This window comes from Perna viridis, chromosome 3 (assembly GCF_037379345.1).
Source record: "Perna viridis isolate PV_CMFRI_1.1 ecotype Kerala chromosome 3, ASM3737934v1, whole genome shotgun sequence".
Classification (NCBI taxonomy): Eukaryota; Metazoa; Mollusca; class Bivalvia; order Mytilida; family Mytilidae; genus Perna; species Perna viridis.
Genome location: NC_142447.1, coordinates 38,722,770 through 38,743,268, shown reverse-complemented (window position 1 = coordinate 38,743,268; position 20,499 = coordinate 38,722,770). Strand labels below are relative to the sequence as shown.

General features: G+C 31.9%; 1 protein-coding gene across 1 annotated transcript in view; it reads right to left on the bottom strand.

Moving 5' to 3' along the window:
• Nucleotides 1–17,448, bottom strand: part of LOC148622181 (treslin-like) — a 30,754-nt gene extending 13,306 nt beyond the window's left edge. Inside the window, exons 1-14 of the mRNA XM_088571805.1 lie at nucleotides 16,679–17,448; nucleotides 14,794–15,094; nucleotides 14,077–14,128; nucleotides 13,380–13,662; nucleotides 12,769–13,018; nucleotides 11,639–11,750; nucleotides 9,699–9,841; nucleotides 8,710–8,889; nucleotides 7,018–7,169; nucleotides 6,123–6,223; nucleotides 3,339–3,432; nucleotides 2,735–2,817; nucleotides 2,220–2,441; nucleotides 1,213–1,306 (exon numbers count right to left, since the gene is read on the bottom strand). Of these exons, the coding sequence (XP_088427931.1) occupies nucleotides 1,213–1,306; nucleotides 2,220–2,441; nucleotides 2,735–2,817; nucleotides 3,339–3,432; nucleotides 6,123–6,223; nucleotides 7,018–7,169; nucleotides 8,710–8,889; nucleotides 9,699–9,841; nucleotides 11,639–11,750; nucleotides 12,769–13,018; nucleotides 13,380–13,662; nucleotides 14,077–14,128; nucleotides 14,794–15,094; nucleotides 16,679–17,341 (2,730 nt within the window). The 5' untranslated portion in view covers nucleotides 17,342–17,448. The remainder of the gene's footprint in view (nucleotides 1–1,212; nucleotides 1,307–2,219; nucleotides 2,442–2,734; nucleotides 2,818–3,338; nucleotides 3,433–6,122; nucleotides 6,224–7,017; nucleotides 7,170–8,709; nucleotides 8,890–9,698; nucleotides 9,842–11,638; nucleotides 11,751–12,768; nucleotides 13,019–13,379; nucleotides 13,663–14,076; nucleotides 14,129–14,793; nucleotides 15,095–16,678) is intronic.
• Between the last annotated feature and the right edge of the window lie 3,051 nt (nucleotides 17,449–20,499).

The following is a 20,499-nucleotide window of genomic DNA, read 5'->3' as shown; positions in this document are numbered from 1 at the left end:
ATCCCCTTGATAAAATCTCTTAACCACAGGAGATCAAGTGATCTGGAAATCATTAATTACCCTTCTCCCCTAGACAAAATTTCTTAACCACAGGAGATCAAGTGATCTGGAAATCATTAATTACACCTATCCCCTTGATCAAATCTCTTAACCACTGGAGATCAAGTGATCTGGAAATCATTAATTAAACCTCTCCCCTAGATCAAATCTCTTAAAATCTCTTAACCACAGGAGAACATGTGATCTGGAAATCATTGATTACACCTCTGCTTTCCATCAAGATATTAGGAAAATTTATGTTTTTTTGGTAAACAGGAAGTAGATGACATAAAAGTACTAGAGCACATCCCATGATACAGAAAACCCATATGAAGATTTGTATAAAACTATCAACAGCTTATGATTTACAGCAGCATAGAATTTCATTATAAAAAAACAGGAGTTACGAAATGATGGACACAGGTAAAACAGAATACCCCACACTACTATGGAGTAGGGGGTTTAATAAATGATAAAAGGACATGAGAATTACTATATACTGGTGTCTCAGACTAAAAGAGCTGGAGTATACTTTGACATATAATTGTAAAAAGTGATAGTTTCTTCAAATAAAATATATATACTGTTCGAATAATTTAAGGTAAAAATACACATTTTATAGCATAAACGAATCTGTTTTGTGATAATATAGAAGTAAAACTTGTCTACACTAGGGTTTTCAATTAGAAATACAAAATCTTGATAATTTATCATATTAATCATATTAAAGGAGGTCCAAAATTTCTTTTTTCTTTATCTGTTTATGATTTCTTGATTTGATCTTTTATTATTATATAGATAGAAGTGATTTACCGAATGTTCCCTATGAAAATTTTTCAATACTTCACATTGTGAAATAAATTGGGAAATTACACTCTCGGACTTTCTTCTGCCAAAACATCACAACATGAATATAAATCCCTCGTTTACAAATTTTGAATTTCATACTGAAAATAGCAACAAATAAGGGAGATAATCTATATAATAATAGGAAAATCAATTTGTTATTGCGAATAACCAAAATACAAGAACACATTAAGATTTATTGAGTGGAACAAGTTCTTTACACTTGCTAAATCTAGGCATTCTTCTGCACTCTTGATCCTATTTTGGTCATCCACCCTTTCCAAATTAGTATCCTATAAATATTCATTAAGATTTGTACAATAATACCTCTTGTTTATCTTTAGTTGGTTTTGTTGCTACCACTATCTGTCTCTTTGGTCCAAAGTCAGCCAAACTTGGATGGTGAACTAACTTTCTTGATCTATAAAATATATTGGTTTCAATACTGTGATACTGTGTTACAGATAAGAAATGGGCCCCCTCTGCATAAAGGTAGAGAGGAAGGACAGACACCCCAATCACTCAATACCTATATAATATTAGTATGGTAAAAATTTGTGATATGTATATCAGGGATTATTTTACGAGGTCAACAAACAAAGCGTGAACTGGGAAAATCAGAAGTAAATATACAATAAAAAAAAATCATAATGGTAAAATCCAGATTTGAAATAGCAGAAATCTGCTACAAAATGGAAGAAAATCAACCCTGGTATATGACTATCGTCATAGAATATGGCTGTCTGTCCACCCAAAAGACTTAAAGAAACTAAAAAATGCACAGAGGGATTTTATTAAATTTCTAATTTGAAGTATGTCTTTATGTTTGAATGCTCCCATTCATTATTGTTGTTTTTTTTCAACTAAAAAATGACAGGTGTATGACATGCTTTTATCCTTGTCCTAATTATGCATCTAGTTTATTTTAAGTATAAATTTATTTTTATCTAAAGTACTGATTTTCTTGTGTTTTTAAATAAATGTAGATAAACCACTGCTTTCAAGTAGACTAATTATATTAAAATTTATTTCTTGTTAATAACTTTATAACTAACTTTAAAAACCACAATAATTGACAACAATGGAAATTAAAAAATTCTTTTGAAGTATTAGAAAACAAATATTGTAAAAGAAAATAAGTGAATTTCATTTCAATTTTCTGAAGAGCAACATCTTTTTTTACAATGCATCAACATGAGATTATTAAACCAACAAAAAGTACAAATAAGCAAAAACAGATGATATACTGTAAAAATAATCATAATAGTACAAACTGGATTTGAAGAAGCAGAATTCTGATTTAAACTAGATAAATATCATGCCTGTATTCATACCTAGAACCCTTCCTCTCTGGTCTATTTATTAAGACATCTGACATATTGGATGCTGGCTGCGAGGTAACACTCATATCTCCACAACTCTGCATTGATTGGTTGAAAACAGAGGAGTCTCCAGCACTTTCATCAGGAGATAGAACTGCTTCTAAATCAGCTGGGTATGGCTGCATTAACTCATCATATATACTACCTAACATCTGAGGCATGTTGTGGATAAAACTAAAATTTAGAAATGTCCAATCCAATACCTGATATAACACTCTGTAATCATGTATGGCTGCTTATAAACTTACAAATAAAAAAATCTTAATTTACTAAATTAATTGCAGTACATCTTTTGAATTTTCAATTTTAATTGATTACATGTATATGAATTAACTAAAATACTATGAAACATAATTTCTAAAAGATTTCTAGCTATTCCAATTTTCAACATTACAAATTGAATAAATTTAAAAACTTAATTGATAAAGTATTGAAATTATTTTCATTTTAAAATATACAGCACTCACTTGTATACTAAAGTATTCTTCATAAATTCTGACAATTGCTTTGGTTCTGTTATAAAACTTATAGTCCTCAGTAATGTTACTATCTAAAATAAAGAACATCCAAATGTAATAATCAGTTCTGAAAATTTCATAAATATTTACTAAAAACTACTAGAATTAAAGAACAGCATTCAAATGTCCCATTTTTAAAAACGAAAATCTGCAATAAAATTTTGATACTACTCTAAAAATTCAAACTAGATCTAGATGCCATCAAAACATATCATCCATATCAACTAGTAAAACTATTCACAATGAGGGATTAACACGCCAATACAAAACACAATGATTTGATTCCAAGCAACAAACAGCCTACATACTTCTATTTGGAATATGCACACACAAATTAGTGGCATCAAAATAGTGGCATCAGACAAGTGACTTGCCAACTTATAACTTCATTTCACTACCTATTGGAATGGTTTTAGTTTTAGTTGGAGTAATAAAGGAAGTACTCTGAACACACCCAGTCATGTGCTGAAGATCACAGTGATTACATTGATTACATTGAGTCTTTATTTTCCTACCAAAGATCCCTAAATAAAATAATTGTATCATGACAAACCTCTTCCACTTTATCTTCTGCGGCTGAAATACTCTGGTCCCCTCCATACAAGATAGACTGTATTTCCATACGTAATACAATTTGTAACTGGTATCTGAAATCATGTAATATATTTGAAGCATAGATTACTGAAAATAATCAGGAATACATTTCTTCAATAATGAAAATTATTTTATAACAGGATAAAGTTGAAAAATATCATGAATGTGTATAATAATGTCCCACAACTAAGAAACAAAAATCAGTAAAATTGATAAAAGACAAAGGCAGAGAACCATGTATCAAAAAATAAACCTGTCATACATTTTTCTGTCATTCTGACAGTTTCCATATCACAACCTTCAAATTTTAACTTAAATGAAAATACAGATATGATTTTATGAGGACAGCGGAAAAAAACTTCGACAAAATTTTAAATGAACAAGACTGATAACATGTTTGGACCTGCACCACCAAATGTTAGTCATTTTTGTCCATAATTGAAGGTGCAGATCTTCAATATGTGTATAAACATTGTCTTAAGTCTAAATAATAATAGTTCATTACTTTTCGAGTTACAGATAATGCATTATATGTACATCACGGGCAAACATAAAAATATGCTGTTGTTTCCCTACCCAATGATTTGAAGCTTGGAATGAAAGGTAGGGAAAAAATATTTTATTGAAATGTTTGGAGAGGAAGAAATGCAGAATTGAATGTATAAGAGATGTGACATGTGTGAGGTAATTAATTAGTCTTTGTATCTTTTATGACTTGTATTATATTATCCTTATTTCTTTGTTGTTTATGATGCTATGCAAAAAGGGTGTATCAGTTATATCATTAATATGTTAAGTTTGTAAATGTAATGTTTCATATCTTGAATCATAATACATATACATCTATCCATATTTTTGTCAATGTTTGATACTCGGACACAAGAATTTGAAATTGATATCAAATGACCTAATAAAATATCATTGAATAAACTGTTTATTTAATATCAAACAAAATCAACAATGTCAGACTAGAAACATTTACTAGTGTTGACAGTGTTGTTGCTCAACCCATAAGCACTATGTCTAGGTCTTCAGTTTTGTTTGTGTCACTGTTGAGTATTTGCCAGTGAATCTCTAAAAACTTCAAAAATTTACATAAGTTTTTGATCAAATCGTGAACCACTGTAATTGCCTCTTCAAAGTCCAATTTAAAAATTACAGAGAAAACTTACGCTGTTCGCTATTTGTTAAGACAGAAACTTTTATCAAGGGTCAAATCATCGTGATGCCTTCAAACCCATCTTGAAAATCTTTCCATGCCCATTAATTTTTGGGAAATTGTCAAGTACAAAAATGTATATTTATAACAAAGGGCACATTTTTTGAAATATTCCTGTATTTTATTTTGATGGAGTAACAGACCTGTTTACCTCTGTTGTTTCCATATCAAGTAGTCAGTAGTTTTGCCATGTTCTCAGTAGTTTTTGAAATTTTCATATTTTCCAACAAAAAGGACACCTTTATGTATATAATGCACTAAATTTAATAAGCCTTCTATGTTTAAAAAATAATTGTTTTGTTCACGCATCCCTGCTGTACTTATCTTCTATGACGAAATCCCCCTTTCGCTTGGAAGCCATGCTTCCTTTTCTGATCAAGTCTTCTAAGCGCTTGACACTATAACAATTAACCATTTCATTCAAGTGCTCTATAGAACTTGTTTAAATCTAAGATTTAATGAAGAAACAAATTTATGTTTTTAACATCGGGGAACCGTAGTTTCAACAGTACAAATCATAAATCGTATTTTTTGGCCAATTTTCGTAGAAATTACAGCAAAATCGTAAATGTAAACACCTCTGGAATAACAGAACATTAGGACTTAGCCTAGTTGGGTCAGGCATCCATCTTAAAATTATATTGATTAAGTCGAGAAAGCGCTTTAAAAAAAAGAAAAATTAACAGATTTTCTAAGCGTTTTCACGACACAGATCGAGAAACGGCAAGAAGGGCATCAGCACCCCGATCTCCACCCACAAAAAAAAAAAAGCATCAGATATTTGGCAATAAAATAATTGAAGTCTGCAAAAACATATGTCTCCCTTGTCCCACAAACTGGATCCACAGGACAGCTTTATAAAATTCTGTTGGAAGGCTGCACTGGTTCAGTAGTTTCAGAGAATTTGAACTGACAAGGTAATTATGAGGATTTTTGGCAAATTTCTAAGTTCAAAGGGGCATAACTACCACAAAAATAAGGGGATCAAAATTTCTTGGTAATATGCACAATAACATATCATGTTCTTGCTACATTCCACATTTCGTAAAATTTAGTTCAATAGTTAAAAAGAGAATTTGAACTGAAATATAATTTTTGAGGATTTTGGCAAATTTCTAAGTTCAAAGAGGCATTATTCCTACAAATATTGGGGGATCAAAATTTACTGGTAAGATGCACAACTATATATGATGTTCTTGCTATATAACAAGTTTTGTAAAATTCGGTTCAGTAGTTTCAGAGGAGTTGCGCTGACTAACTTTGTGTTGGACACACAGACAGACGGACGAGCCAAAAACAATATGTCTCCCCACCAAAGTGGTTGGGTCCTTTAAATCGGGTCAGCTGTTGAAAGACAAACAAATTTATTTTTAATTTAGACCTAGGCATGAAGGGCAGATGTGGCTACTAGACTGCAGTTAAAAAGCAAAAATTTGTTTAAATGTAGATATGAATAAAATCTGTAAACATTAACCTGGGTCATCTTCCTTAACACTTCGTTTTAAACATAAATATGAGACATACTCCTTTATTTTCTGCTGAGTATCTGTGTCATCCTGATGTTTTATACGCAGACTTTCAGCTGATAATATTAATCCTGACTTCAGTAATTCAGCACAAGACTCCTACAGAACATAAAGGGGGAAAATTGTTATTGGTTTCTTTCAGAACATAGTCCTAGAGAATAGATTTTTTTCCAGTTGATATTCTACAACTTCTACACTGTTCAATGCTGTTCTTACTATTAAATTCAAATGGTAATTAGTAGATAAGTTTTCAGTCTTTAATTCATGAGTATAGATCATATTATTTTTACTATAGATGTAGGGTCTAAAAAAGCTTAAATGGCCCCAATATAAAATATCATTCTACAGTCTTCAATACGCGGATATGTGCATTTGAACTTCTGATACCTAATTGTTTTACAACTTAATATAAAATTACAAAACTAAAATGAGAAATGGCATAATGAAAATGATGATTTTTTGCAATTTATTCAAAAATTATACAACAAAAAATTGATACTTTTTAGTCTATTATTGTTAAAATCTGATACCTCCACATTCTTCAGTCTTTTTGATATGTTTTGCATATTCTCATTATACACAACATGTCATGAACAATTTTCAGTAACAGAATGTGAAGGTTACTATTTTAGTCTAAAAACCAATGTAAATTGAGGAATTTTCTAAGAATTTCCCTAATTTTTAACCAAAAAACTTTTTTCATTATGACATCAAAATTACAATCAGATCATCAACTTTAAGTAAACTGATTTTCATAGAAATGATGTTCTTGTTCATAATAAGCCAAATGGTTTGGTACAGAACAATATTTTATTGTATTTTGGGGCCAATTTGATTGATATAGCCCTTATCTCCTTTAAAAGAACAAAAAAATACTATAAAATGTATCATACTTGTGGGTTGTCTTTCCCTGATTCCCTCATGTAATGTAAAGCTATAGTAACAAGGGGTTGTATTGAAGAATACAAGGAACCAGTCTCTTTCAGTACTGTCTTCTCATACATCTCATGTAAATAAGTCTTTAACTCATTCTCATCTTTAAAGTCTGAAATTGTATGGTATATATCTAAAAATAGCAATCCTAAAACCAAGTAGCAAAAATTTTTCGCAAGATTCTAATTTTTCGCTATATTAGCTAAGTCCAGGGAATATTGCAGAAATTAAGACCAGATATTTCACAGTTACCTCCAGTGGACCATATGAATGGATGTGAAAATTAAAGATCACAAAATTTAATAAGCAAATTGTGGCCTTTAGTGGTAAAAAGTGATAATACATTACCATGGTCATAAAACAAGACAGTCAGATTATATTTTTACCATTTTCATCAATGTTTTGCTGAGTACAGACAGATTTAAGGAACATTATATAGGAAGTAATAGATGTAGTACATGTACATGTAGTATTAGGAATGAAATAGTTCACAGAGACCCAAGTTTATTATCCTTTATTTGTTCAGTTTTGATACAATGAACTACATTTGTAGTATTGCAATTGAAGCAATAAATGTCGATAATAACTACAGAATATAATGAAAACAATGTTTTTTAATCAAAGAAGATTGATAGCTCTAATTATTTTTTGCCATTACTTCCAAAGATTGTCGACAGGACATTCACCTAGGTTAAAAGTACTTTCACGTAGGTTAAAAACAGCAATAATGAATACACAGGTAAGCACATGTCTTGTTTTCATTTCATTTCATCTAATTCTTGATTAGTTTTCAAATAAATAATGACAATTACTGACCACATTTGTGCTGTATTATATCACTATAAGTAAATTACAAAAGGACCCTTGTGTTAAATCAGAACTTTTTTCTTTTACGGCTTGAGTCCGACAAAGAAACAGGGTTCCTTGCCGTCACTTTCACTTATTTTTTTTTAATCAATTCCTATAGCACATGTGTGGATTAAGTTCTCCAAAAGTTAACTCATACAAATTTTATCCAGGTCGACTTTTTGTCTTGCTAGACAATACATGTATAAACACCTTTACATGTATTTAATGTATTTTGTTTGTTGATATCAAATGAAATTATACAGGAAAAGTACAATTTGGTGGAAATAATTCAATTCAAAGTTAAGGCATATTTCAACAGAAACCAAAAAAAAATTACAAAAATGACAGTTAAAGCAGCTTTAAGTACATATAGTTCTTTTGAAATCATTGGCATACATGACCAGCCTATATACACAAAATGATTACCTTGCTTTCCCATTAATTATTTCATGAACAAAATATATTTATCATGGTGATATGTAATGGTAGGGATGTTAAAGTAGAGGTAAATGAATCTTCCCAATATCTACAAGTAATAACCAAAATGTTTAGTATTACAGGGGCTTTTTAAACAGAGAAACAGCCTTTAAGCCAACAGACTAAGGTAAAGAATTTTTTCCAATGGGCTATTTTCAGTATTTTTTACAAGTATATTCAAGATTTTAATTGGCCATTTTTTAACATCCTGCAATTTCAATGGGCCTCTGGACCATGGCACCTGTCTTTACCAATTACTGCCCAAGAATGGAGAAACTCTCAAATAAAATTGTTCCTCTAAAGAATACTTCCACATTCATTCTTACCAACATTATGTATGACATCAATACTTGGTTTGGGTTTAGCAGGTTCTCCATCTGTCGGTTTAGTTGGCTCTTCTACTTTCTCTTTAACTGCCTGCTTACTTCTAGTAACAATCATTCTACCTCTTGATTGGACAGAATCTTTTCTTGTATCATCCTTAGAATCTTCAACAATAGTGGTATCTTAAAGAGAAATTAGATTTGTAACAGTTCAGAAGACTGACATTGACATCAAATTTTACAAGTACAATTTTATGAGAAATTGACGATAGACCAAAACTGATATCATGATATAATAAAAACTATTAGCTTGTTTACTAAATTTTTTATATTAATATTTATTTGTTAACAGAAAAGCATAAGAAATCAACCATGCGGTATATCTTTTGTAATAGGGTATGTAAGTCTCGACATGTGGCTGCATGCTTTCATGAGAATGTGTCCTTGTCTACCATTCAAATGCATGGAGATTCATCATAACATATCATTGGATTCAATATTTAAAAGCAAAATACTTTTTGTGTAAAAATACTGATAAAAAATGAAAAAATATCTAGTTCTACAGGATAAAAATGTTAAGAAAAGCATAAAATAGAAGATTTTGCATTGTGATTCAGCGTTTCAATTTTCCGGAAGTAAACAATTAAATACAGATCAGTCTTCAGATTTCGATACGTTCTACATTGGAAATTCTGGAAGAGAAAATGAAACTAGAACAAGACTTACAAACCCTATTCAAAGAAGCTGTTATCATTTTTGGATAATAACTGACGCATTCCAAAACTGACTCCAATAATTTTGTCACATTGATATATTTAGTCGTATATGAATGGTATAAATCAAATTAACAGTTTTGTTCTCATTATACTGTACTATGTAACTTGAAATTTCTTTCTTGATTCCTTTCCACCTTTTTCAAGATAATTAAGAAATGGCAAATAGGAGAACAAAATAAGTTTTTATCCTTCAATCAAGAGTACTGTTTTACAAACCATTTTCCTGAAACTCTTGTAAGCCTTGACTTTGAGGAGTATGATCAATAAGTTGTGGAGGTCTACTCTGTACATGATACATCTTCTGTAATTGTTTAAGTGTCCTCACCTCAGTATCTGATAAAAATTCTAGTTGGGAAATCCTGAAAAAAAATTTCTTCTATTCAATGTTTCTAATATCTTGTCTACAACGGAGATAAAATATGGTTTTTTTAGTTTATAGTTTACAACTTAAAAGCTATATTAACAAGATTGCTATGCATAGCCGTATGTCTAATTACAAAAGCTCAATAATGCCTGTAAAATTTGTAGAATCAAAATAACAGATCAACTACATATGGTGAATAACAATGTACAAATTTGAACAAAACCTGTTCGGCTGTTTCTGAGGAGTTGCATCCATCATGTGTGATGGACAAATGCACTCCTGGACACCAGTATTTATGTCCCTTTCAGTATTGCGGCAGGACCAAAAAAAAATATCTGATGTTGAATTAGGAAATAACAGCATTGTATTCAAAAGTTTGGAGGTATCAATAAAGCAATTATGGATCTGACACACTAATCAACCTTACTGGTTATAAGTATGTGGAGTCAGTAAATGCCGGCTAATGAAATTCCACATTACAAAGAATGTTAAATTAGAATAACAAGGGTAAATATTAGGGAAAGAGTTGAAAAATTCTTTAATATTTGCATTGCCTGGTGTCAATTACATATTTAAAAAAAAGAAACAAGCATTCTGAGAGTATTGTGTGGCAATCTAGTTAGGTACAGGCTGAAAATCATTTGACAAGAATAGAATACACTCTTCATTTGTAATGCATGTTTATATGTATACTTTACAACATTTAAAAATCTTAGTCATAAAGTCTTCACATGCAAAATCTAGTACTTTAAACTAAAATAAATGAAGCATAATCATGTAACTAGAAAAACTTTGAACAAAGGTCACTTAAGGATATACCCTGCTCCTCTACCTAAAGTTCATATGGTCAAAACAGGAAATTTGATGAAACTCTAAATTGAAATGGAATTCCAACATATGGCATCCCTACTGAAAAAGTGTAGAAAACTGCTTTTGCCAGACAGAGGGATGGACAGAAAGACAGCAAGACAGAGTGCAAGCTGCACAGGTGAGAAAACTTAAAACCTTGAACACCATCAATGGGCTTAAACAATAACAAGTTGGTATAGGGGGAAACAAACATAAATACCCAAGTAGCCACAAAAGTGTCGTATACATAATTTGAAATTGGCTATCTAAAATACAAGTATAAAGCAATAGGGGAGAAAACTTCTGACTAAAAACAAAAACAAACTGCCGAGCAAACTTCCGAAATTTAAGAACCATAGTGAAAAGCAGTTAATACAAGAGCGATATACTGTGAAAATATTATTGTTCGTGGAGTACCAATTTTCATGGTTTTTGTGGATAGGTAAAAATATTATTGTACGTGGGGTACCAATTTTCGTGGTTTTCGTGGATAGGCCAAACCACGAAATTTGGTTCTCAATGAAAAGGAGATTTCCATTGTTGTGTATACTGAAAACTTCAAGACCACGAATTCAAGAATCCACAAACTTGTGTTTCTTCCCTAATCCACGAATTGGAATCCACAAATAACAGTACTTTCTCGGTACTAAATTTCTATTACATAAATTATGTGTAACCTTGATCTTTCACTTAATAAGAGTCTAAAGCCTACACCTATTTCACTAAAATCCAAGATGGTAAAAAAATAAGGCACAGGAAACAAAATTTCAGAAGGACAAAAGGAAAGCTAAATTCTACAGTCCTCTCCTTTTGCAAAAAAGCAGGTGACAAAATTGGTTTTTTTTTAATTGTGCTCTTAGAAAACAAGAAAACACTTAACCATTTAATTGTACTCATTTTAACTGCACATACATGTAAAAGGTAATTAAAACCTATGTTATACCTTTCATTGAGTTTGTCAATAAGACTGATGAATGGAGCTTGGCAACCAGGTAAGTGGGTTTTGTCTATAGATCTGGCATTAAATGTACCTCCTGATGAACTCTTCTTCTCATCTAAAATTCATTAAAGAGGGTTTTCAACTGTTAATGGGTACAGAAAATTATTCTTGCATTTACAGTGAACATTTTTATTTTTATAGTGTATTTCTTTAAGATGAGGAACACTCAAATAAAAATGTTTATTTAAAAAAGAAGGTCCCAGAAGCCTGAATTACTCACCTTATTGAATTTTGCCTTTCAAAGGCAATAAAGTAAACAAGAAGTCGTCCAACCATTTTGACTCAAGAAGTCTTTGGTAGGACTTACCACAAGATCTTTTCAACAATTGAAAGTTTTTTTTAATCTATCATAGTTTTCAAGATATAGACTGGAAACTATTAAAAAAAAGTCATTTTTCCCCTTTCAAGGGCAATAACTCTTACAAGGAGTCTGACGATTTTTGTAGTCCTAATAATATGGATCATTTCAGATATTGAAAGAATTTGGATAAATCTAACGGTTTTGGAAATATATGTGAAAAACTACTGTCTGACTCCTATGTTCTATTTTTAATAATGGCTGCCATGTTTTTTGATGAATCAAAAATCACCACATCAGTTCTATGCAGGATAACCCAAGGAACATTCATACCAAGTTTGGTTCTAGTTAGTCCAGTAGTTTCAGAGTAGAAGAGTTTTGTATAATTGTTAACGACGACGATGGACGCCAAGTGATGGCAATAGCTCACATGGCCTTTGGCAAGGTGGGCTAAAAAGCAGGCCCATACCACAAAAACTTTCTACCAGGTTTAACTGAGTCTTCAAACTTAACCAGTAGTCCAAAGCCCAGGCTGGTAAATATGCTGGTGGGCCTGCACTTACAGGACAGTAATATCTATGTAATAAAAATTCTCTAAATATAACAAGAATGGATATGCTGAGTATGTCTAAGAGACAACAACCAACATACTTTGGGACTTTGGATCAACCAGCTTACTGCAAATACATTGATTTTTATATTATTTATGAAAATCATCAAGCTTGATAAATTATTAGTTTCAATTGATACTAAAATATGTATTTATTTAAGGCACCTATTCTTTGTTCTTTCTTATACTTCAGTTTTTCACTGTCACAAAGTTTGGACACTAGATTTCCCCAGCTGCCATAATCAACATTTTCTACAGACTTCACATCTTCTGTCGAGAACCTTTCATTATCCTTTATCAGCTTCTGTCTCTCTAAATCAAGTATAGCTTCTACTGATACTAGCATTAATGTTGAAGAAGTTGAGGTCAAAGGTCGCATTAGGTAGAACTTTGATTGTTTTTTTGTTGATAAAACCTGAAGGTAGAAAAAAATGCTCAATAATGAAAGATTATTAAACTAAGATAACATCTATAATGCTGAACAATATTGCTCTGATTGTATGATCAAACCTGTTTCCATGATGTACAAGTTTGATCCTTAGTATAATTTAAACATGCTGAATATGACAGACTTTATGTTGTTGATTTGTTCGGTCAAAAATGGTGGATTAATACTTTAGATGAACTACCACTTTAATGAGACTCATATTCAAATCATAAAAAAAATAAGAGTTCATAAAATGAAATACCATAGCATATGGTAATTATCTTCATCATACATCAATCATTAGTGGTACTTTCATGATTCTTTTATCCACTAACATAGTATGTCATACCAGATCCAACCTTTCATGATGTAAGTGTAACATCAAATTCTGATAGATAAGAGGCCTTTTATGGTTGTTTGTTTTAGCCACGCATACAAATGTCTTCCGGCTGTCTAGATGACTTGTTGACTGACTGACGACACCATAAACATCCAATGTTTGTGGCCTTTCAGCTGAACTTGAATCTGATGTAAGGATAGTCAAGTTTCCTCCTTCATGTGGAAAGCCTACTGTTAGACCTATTGTAATTCCCTTGTCAAGTTCTACTGTGTTTAAAATGTTGGCTTTGTAGCTAAAAGACAAAAAAAATAGAACACAGTGGAATCATCCATTAAAAATGAACTGAAGAACTGTCAGTAAACTATGGTAGAAATACTGTGAACAAGCATACTATGAGAATACGTCCTGCCTCAAATGCCGTCTAATTAACCCAAGTTCAATTATTTCCATTACAAGTCTTCCAACAGTAATAACATTCCTTTATAATGCTCAACCTTCCTATGAAATTTCATCAAAATCCCTAGAGCAGTTCAGGACTTACGCCAAAAAATAAAAGTCTTGTTTCCTGCTATCAGCAAGAAAAAAATAACATAAGTAGGTAGGGAAATCATTTTAAATAGAGTTAATGGGGAAACAATCTAGACTTTAACAGTGCTTTAGCCAAAATGGCCATTCAGTGTTACTCAAAATAGATTTATACACAAACCTTTGCTTTACATTCTGTGTTTTCTCCATTTCAAGGGTGCATACGCTTTTCCCTAAATATACACATAAACAAAACTTACTAATGTAAAATAAGAAATTTATTCTAAACATAAAATATTCATGTTGCAGAGATATTAATAATCAAACACTGCTGAGAGACAAAACCAGACACCCAAGGATAAGATTTCATATTCTCTAATAACTAGGCTCTGTTTCTTTTTTTCCATTTTCAAAATTAAATATTGAGACAATAATGCAAATTTAGAGCACCTGTCTGAAGCTATCCCTCTGCATTCACAGGGAGCTATCATAAAACATTAAATTTTGAGATGTCATAAATGTTGCAGGTTTTATTTCACCTGTGGGTGAGAAAAGGTAAACATTGAAATTTCACAAGGCTATAATAGGAATATCCTTGTCACAAAAGTGAATGCTAACTACTTAAAAAAAACTTTTATGAATACACATGTACTATTCTCTGCTAATATTACTACTTACTTTTGAGTTCTTTTGTTGTTATTGTCAATAAGATATTGGTTCATGTTTATGAAATAAGAGAAAAATATTTGGCAAAACAAACTGATAAACAAACAACATTGAATGACTTTACAGGTATGATACTTACATTAGCAGGACATACAAATAAGTACTGTCATAAATCTGCTTGTCAAGAGAAGTTTTTGAAATTGAACAATCAATATACATGTATCTTACTAACCATTATATCTTAAAATGCTCTGAAAGTCTTCTGTTGTTGTGTGAATTGGGACATTTTCATCAATGTTTACATAGTAGTCAAATAGAGAAGTGAATGGTATCAATGCACTGGACAGTTGTTTGCAGTTATTTGAACTATTCTCTGCAGTGAGTTTATTCTCATCCTCAATGCCTTCAATGTTAGACAGAACAGATAGATGATGCTTGCCATGATGAATGACTGCATCTATTGGAATCACCTTTCCATTGATTTTTTCTAGGGCTGTCTCCACCAATTTTAAACTTGGAAGGTCAACATTTTTCTACAATGAGATATCTCACTTTGAAAATTAATGTACCAATTATTTCATGTACATGTATGTAGATATGTGTATAAGTAATGAATGGGTAAAAGAGACAGCCTAAAACCATAATTTTTTTTAATGGAAAAACTAATATGTAAATCAATTTTCCAATATATACAATGATCTATCTGGCAGACAGGTCATGCATTCCTGTACAAAAATTCATAAATTTAACCCTGCTTTGTACTACACTTGTAGGCTACATGATCTCCCAAGCACCATATAGCATCACATTGCCCTGATGCTACATTATGTATATTTTTTACCAGGATGCTATCCGAAAAGAACTTCCCATAGCATCCAATACTATTTTTAGATGCAAGATGCTGTATTGAAATTCAAGAGTTACTAGAATGCAATCTGTAAATCTTATGGAGAACACTGGATGAGCTGGATTTTTAAAGTACTTGTTTACAGAAGCAACAGCCTGCAAGTACATTTTTACATAGGACTGTCACTCTACTCATATCATCTTGATTTGGATTAGGAGCCAATCAGTTGTCACTTTATCTTCTTAATATCACATGCTTGGCACAGAAGCAGTGACTACCAACTGACCAATAAGACACCATTATACAAGATCATGAAGTTCATATTAACATACATTTGTAGGTTGTCAACAAAAAAGAATTAAACAGAGATTTCTGTTTTTAAATGACTATATTATATTTTTTTAGATACTTTTTTTTTAAATTTTTTTCATATCTTTAGATCAGAACCATTAATACTTTAAATATCTCTGTTTAAATACAGTGATTTATTAAAATCAAACCAGCAATACATCAATGGATGCCTTTGGGTGTCAGTATACTGCTGTACCTTCCTTCCGATGTATACCTATGTTCCGATGTATTATTAATATCTCTTTTTGTACGGAACTGATTGCACATGCTTGGGTCAGAGGTCAAAGGCTGCCGACACTGAACACGGCCTGTTTCATGAAAACAACAACAAAGATCAGATTGTCGGTATTCCAAGTAATTTTCAAGTTTTAAGCTCAACATAGAGTATTTCCAACTTTCCCAAAACCTCGGTATGCCATATTATTTAATCCCTTTTAGAAATGTAGAAAATACGCATAAAACTAATCAATCAATATTGATTTATCATCTGCCATTTGCAAAGCTTCCCAAACAACAATCACATGACCAAAATATGTCATGTGTCATACGAATTAATTATGGAAGGCCAGATTAACAAAAAATGAACATTTTCTGAGGATTTGACAAATTCCCAATACTTGTTTAATCTCTGAACCGAAAATGAACGGATTTGGAGTACGACAACAATAATGGTGGATGATCGACATTTGATTTTCAGTCACTGGTGTAATAATTAAATGAAGACATGCACTTAACATAATTTACAGAAGTGGAAAGTAGAATGTCCAAATTTTATTTTTATAAATAATATTAGCGTCATCTGGTCAAATCGGCAACTTGATCAGAAGAATATTACATTATATGTTGACCAACGGAATGCGGGTACCCCAGTATATATGTACATGTATCTTTTTCCCTGAGTTATGAAATATAGTTTTACCTTAATAGAATCTGTATCAATCCAACACAATCTCAAGCATAGGCGATCACAAAATATTGAATTTAGAGATGTTGGCATAATGGAATCAAGAAATACTGTATGATCTAAAACTCTTTTCTTTGCAAATTGTTTCAATTCTATTGCTGACTTTGGGCATGGAGCAAACAAGAATACATAATTTCCCTTTGCAATATCATAAGTCTTTTCATATTTATGTTTATTCTTTTTCTTCTTCACAGGTGAGAATATATCAGGGGTTTCCCATTCAAAATCATGTGAAAGTTCAGTAAGACTTCTTGTCAAACACTCGCTAACTGATGTTTTTGACAAGCTATCTCCTTTACAATTTTTGTGTGTCGTGTTGTTGTTTATCTTCGTTTGCATCTCTCTATCAAATTCTTCAAAATGACGAAGTTTAAATTCTCTGAAGCTATATTTCTCTACTTTCAGCTTATGAACTTGGGAGTTGAAGAACTTGTAGCCCCACCTGAAGAAAGCAACTTTGGTGTTTTTTTCGTGTCTGTGGCGTGAACCAAAGTCTGTCAAAATCTTCAATACAGACAATGAAATTGCCTTGCTGTAACGTACTGGCAACATGAAATCATCAGGACAATATGTGTCAACAAGGAAAACAACTTTGCATTTATGAATATTTGACGTCATGTTGAAAATTCGAACGTGTTTTCCTAGTCTATACTATTTTTACTATGATGAGTCCATCAAGATCGAATTTGGCGCCGCCATTGATATTGTGAATATAAGCTCAACCCAAAAGGTAGAAAGAAACTTCGCAAACGACTCCTTAAATTACAGAGACGTGCCACCTGTAAATTTCCACTTTGTTTATATGTAAAATCACAAATATTTTTCATTAATTTTTAGAAATAATAATAAAGTCTCTAATTTTTATTGTCTATTTTGAAAAATAATATTTTCTAACTGAAAATTGACGTTACTTACCAAGAAAATTGACGACGTTACAAACGTACGCTGTTTCCATCTAAATGTATAGCACCTAATTTTTTTCTGTACTAAATTCTCTGACACTTCTAAATTATACTGCAGAACCTCGTCAAACTACAAGTTTAATTTCAACAGTTTTCTTTTTAATGGCAAACAAGTCACCAATATCAGTTTCAAGCGAAGTATATTTTGAAAAAAAAAGTATCCTAGTAAAATTGCATTGAAAGTAATAGAAATTTAGGAGTGACCAATTACTTTTACCGTGTCCTTGAAGATTATCATTATTACAGAAGACAATCACCTTTTCCGTACATAAATATTGGACCTAGTTTTTTTCGGATTTTTCAAGTTATGATATGTAATGATGGGACTTTTTTTTCCAAACAAATTAGCGTTGCGTAAAATATTTTTTAATTCAATTAAAGCAAGATTTGCAAAGAGACACAGTGGCGGATCACGGATGAAATTCCGAAGAGGGGGCACTGACTAACCTCAGAGGGGACCGGCGCTAGTTATTTCCTATTTTCCTATATAATCATTTTCAATCATTTTTTAGCAATTAGAGAGCGGTCCTCACCTCGGATCAGCCTATGAAATGATACTATGTACATATAAGTTCTGAGACAGTATCAACTGCTTTTAACGTCGTCCTTGGTGTAGTTATCTTTAGTTTCGGGCTTCGCACGGACGGATCACTGAAATCCAATTTTATGTAATAACTCTTAACAAAAACGTTTGCAGGAGGTATGATCGGAAAAAAGGTCTGGTCTCATTAACCTGATGTCGGTTTGGGATTGGGCTGACTTGAGTACTTTACCGGGGAGCCTGATCAAATGCTTAAATGAAAGTCCTAAACTCTAGAGTAACATGAATCTTCGCTCACTGGTAATTGAGTCTTTTAGTAAAACAATAAAATACGATTTATAAGTAATAAGTTGTATTATGAAGTTTCAAAAATTCAAACAATGGAAACCACAAAGTGTTACCTTAATTCGGGTGGTCCGAAATTCATTTCAACAAAGTTAGGTGTAATAAATGATATACACAAACATTAGTTTTCCGGACACGAAGACAGACGGAATCGTGCAGTAAAAAATCTGTTACAATACTCAACTACTTCACTAGCTACACAAACAAAAGACGAGACTGTACATCGTTGGCACATTCTTAATGATTAACCATTTCATCCAAAGCTCTTTATAATTGGTTGTTTATCTCTTTGGCAATTATAAGTAAATATAGACCTTCGGGTTGTATTTCTCAATGAGGAAAGCTTCCTTCTCAGCTTCTTTTCTCGTATGAACGGCTGGTGCGCTAGTACTTCTCAGCTTCACAGAAGTTGTTGATGTATTTTGCGAAGAGTGTCTATGAATACAAACATTGATTAATGTATGGTTTGAATACATAGATTCAGGTCAAAACGTTGACAGCAGTTATTCAAGTTGGTGCACATTTGCCGATAACAATCACCAGTTTTCAAAAATACCAGTGAGATATAATGTCCATTCTTATATTCGTGGAAACTGCACAACTGAGCAAAGAATTTAGGGCAACATTTGAAAGTGCCTTCAGCAGAAATTTCTATATCACTACAGAGAAATTTCAAATCCGTTTCACATCCCTATATTATCATGCCACTCTCGGAATTATAACAAAGACAAAGTCCTCATTTTTGTTGGTAATGAATCCAATATCAGATTTCATGGAACTTTTCTCGCGATTATGGTTGAGCTGGAAACTGTTTGCTTCTTTTTTATGTTTCTTATATTTAATTTATTCATTTTCGAACTATTTTTTTTAAATTTTATGATCGTTCTACTTTAGATTTTATCTTTTTATATTTAATTTTCCTTATTTGTATTTGGCGCAAAAGATAGTCTTTTTCTGGCGGAAAAGGACTACACGGAATTTTTTTGGCGCAATTTCACTACGATTTTTTTATCCATTTGGCGTAAAAGGACGATGCCCGATTTATACGTGTAACTGCAATAAAGTGCTTAAACTTTTACATGCATGTAAACTGTACCTCAGTTTAAAACTGCAACACTGAATAGAAGTTCAGTTAACAGTCATAAGGACGATTATTTAGGGTCAATGGACAAATGTGTAAAAAATAAGATTTAAAACCTATAAACTCTGATTAAATGTAGAACAAAAATTAGAGGTCAAAATATGTTTAGGTCAAACCAGGCTTTCAAAATATCTGTGAGGCCAATCCAATATATGTTTACTCCGACTAAACCAAAACTGGGGATTAGACTAGGCCAAGCCAAAATCTAGGTCAGATCAAAACCAAGGCTTAGCCATGAGGCCGTGCCATGGTTTCAGGTATGCCATTCGCAGACCAGTTTTATTCAGTTCAATAGATAGTGGCTATAGCTTTTCTACAGTTGGTCATTGTGTTAGCACACCTGCCATTCCAACTATTTATATTCAAGTAATGATATCACAAACAAAAGTGTTCTAGCATTCCATTATTTTATTTATACCATAATAGTGTTCACTTAGAATACATGTATACAGATCTATGCATTTAGGATAAGAGAATGTGCTAACATGCATCATCTACTTCATGCACTTTGTCCTACACATACCGTGCATTTGGTTGCCATTATGAGTATCTGCGTATCATATATAATACTTGTAAAAAGTATCTAAATAGTTGTGAGAAGTCTCAAGATAGAAAATAACATCTATATGAAAATAACCCTGTTTTGACCACTGTGGTTTTGAAATGAACGGCCACTCACACTATTTAGATACATTTCATGATTTGTAGAACAATCTATAAACACCCTGTGCCGTACTTCACGGTAATATCATCAACCAGACTAATATATTGTCTACTAATGTCGAAT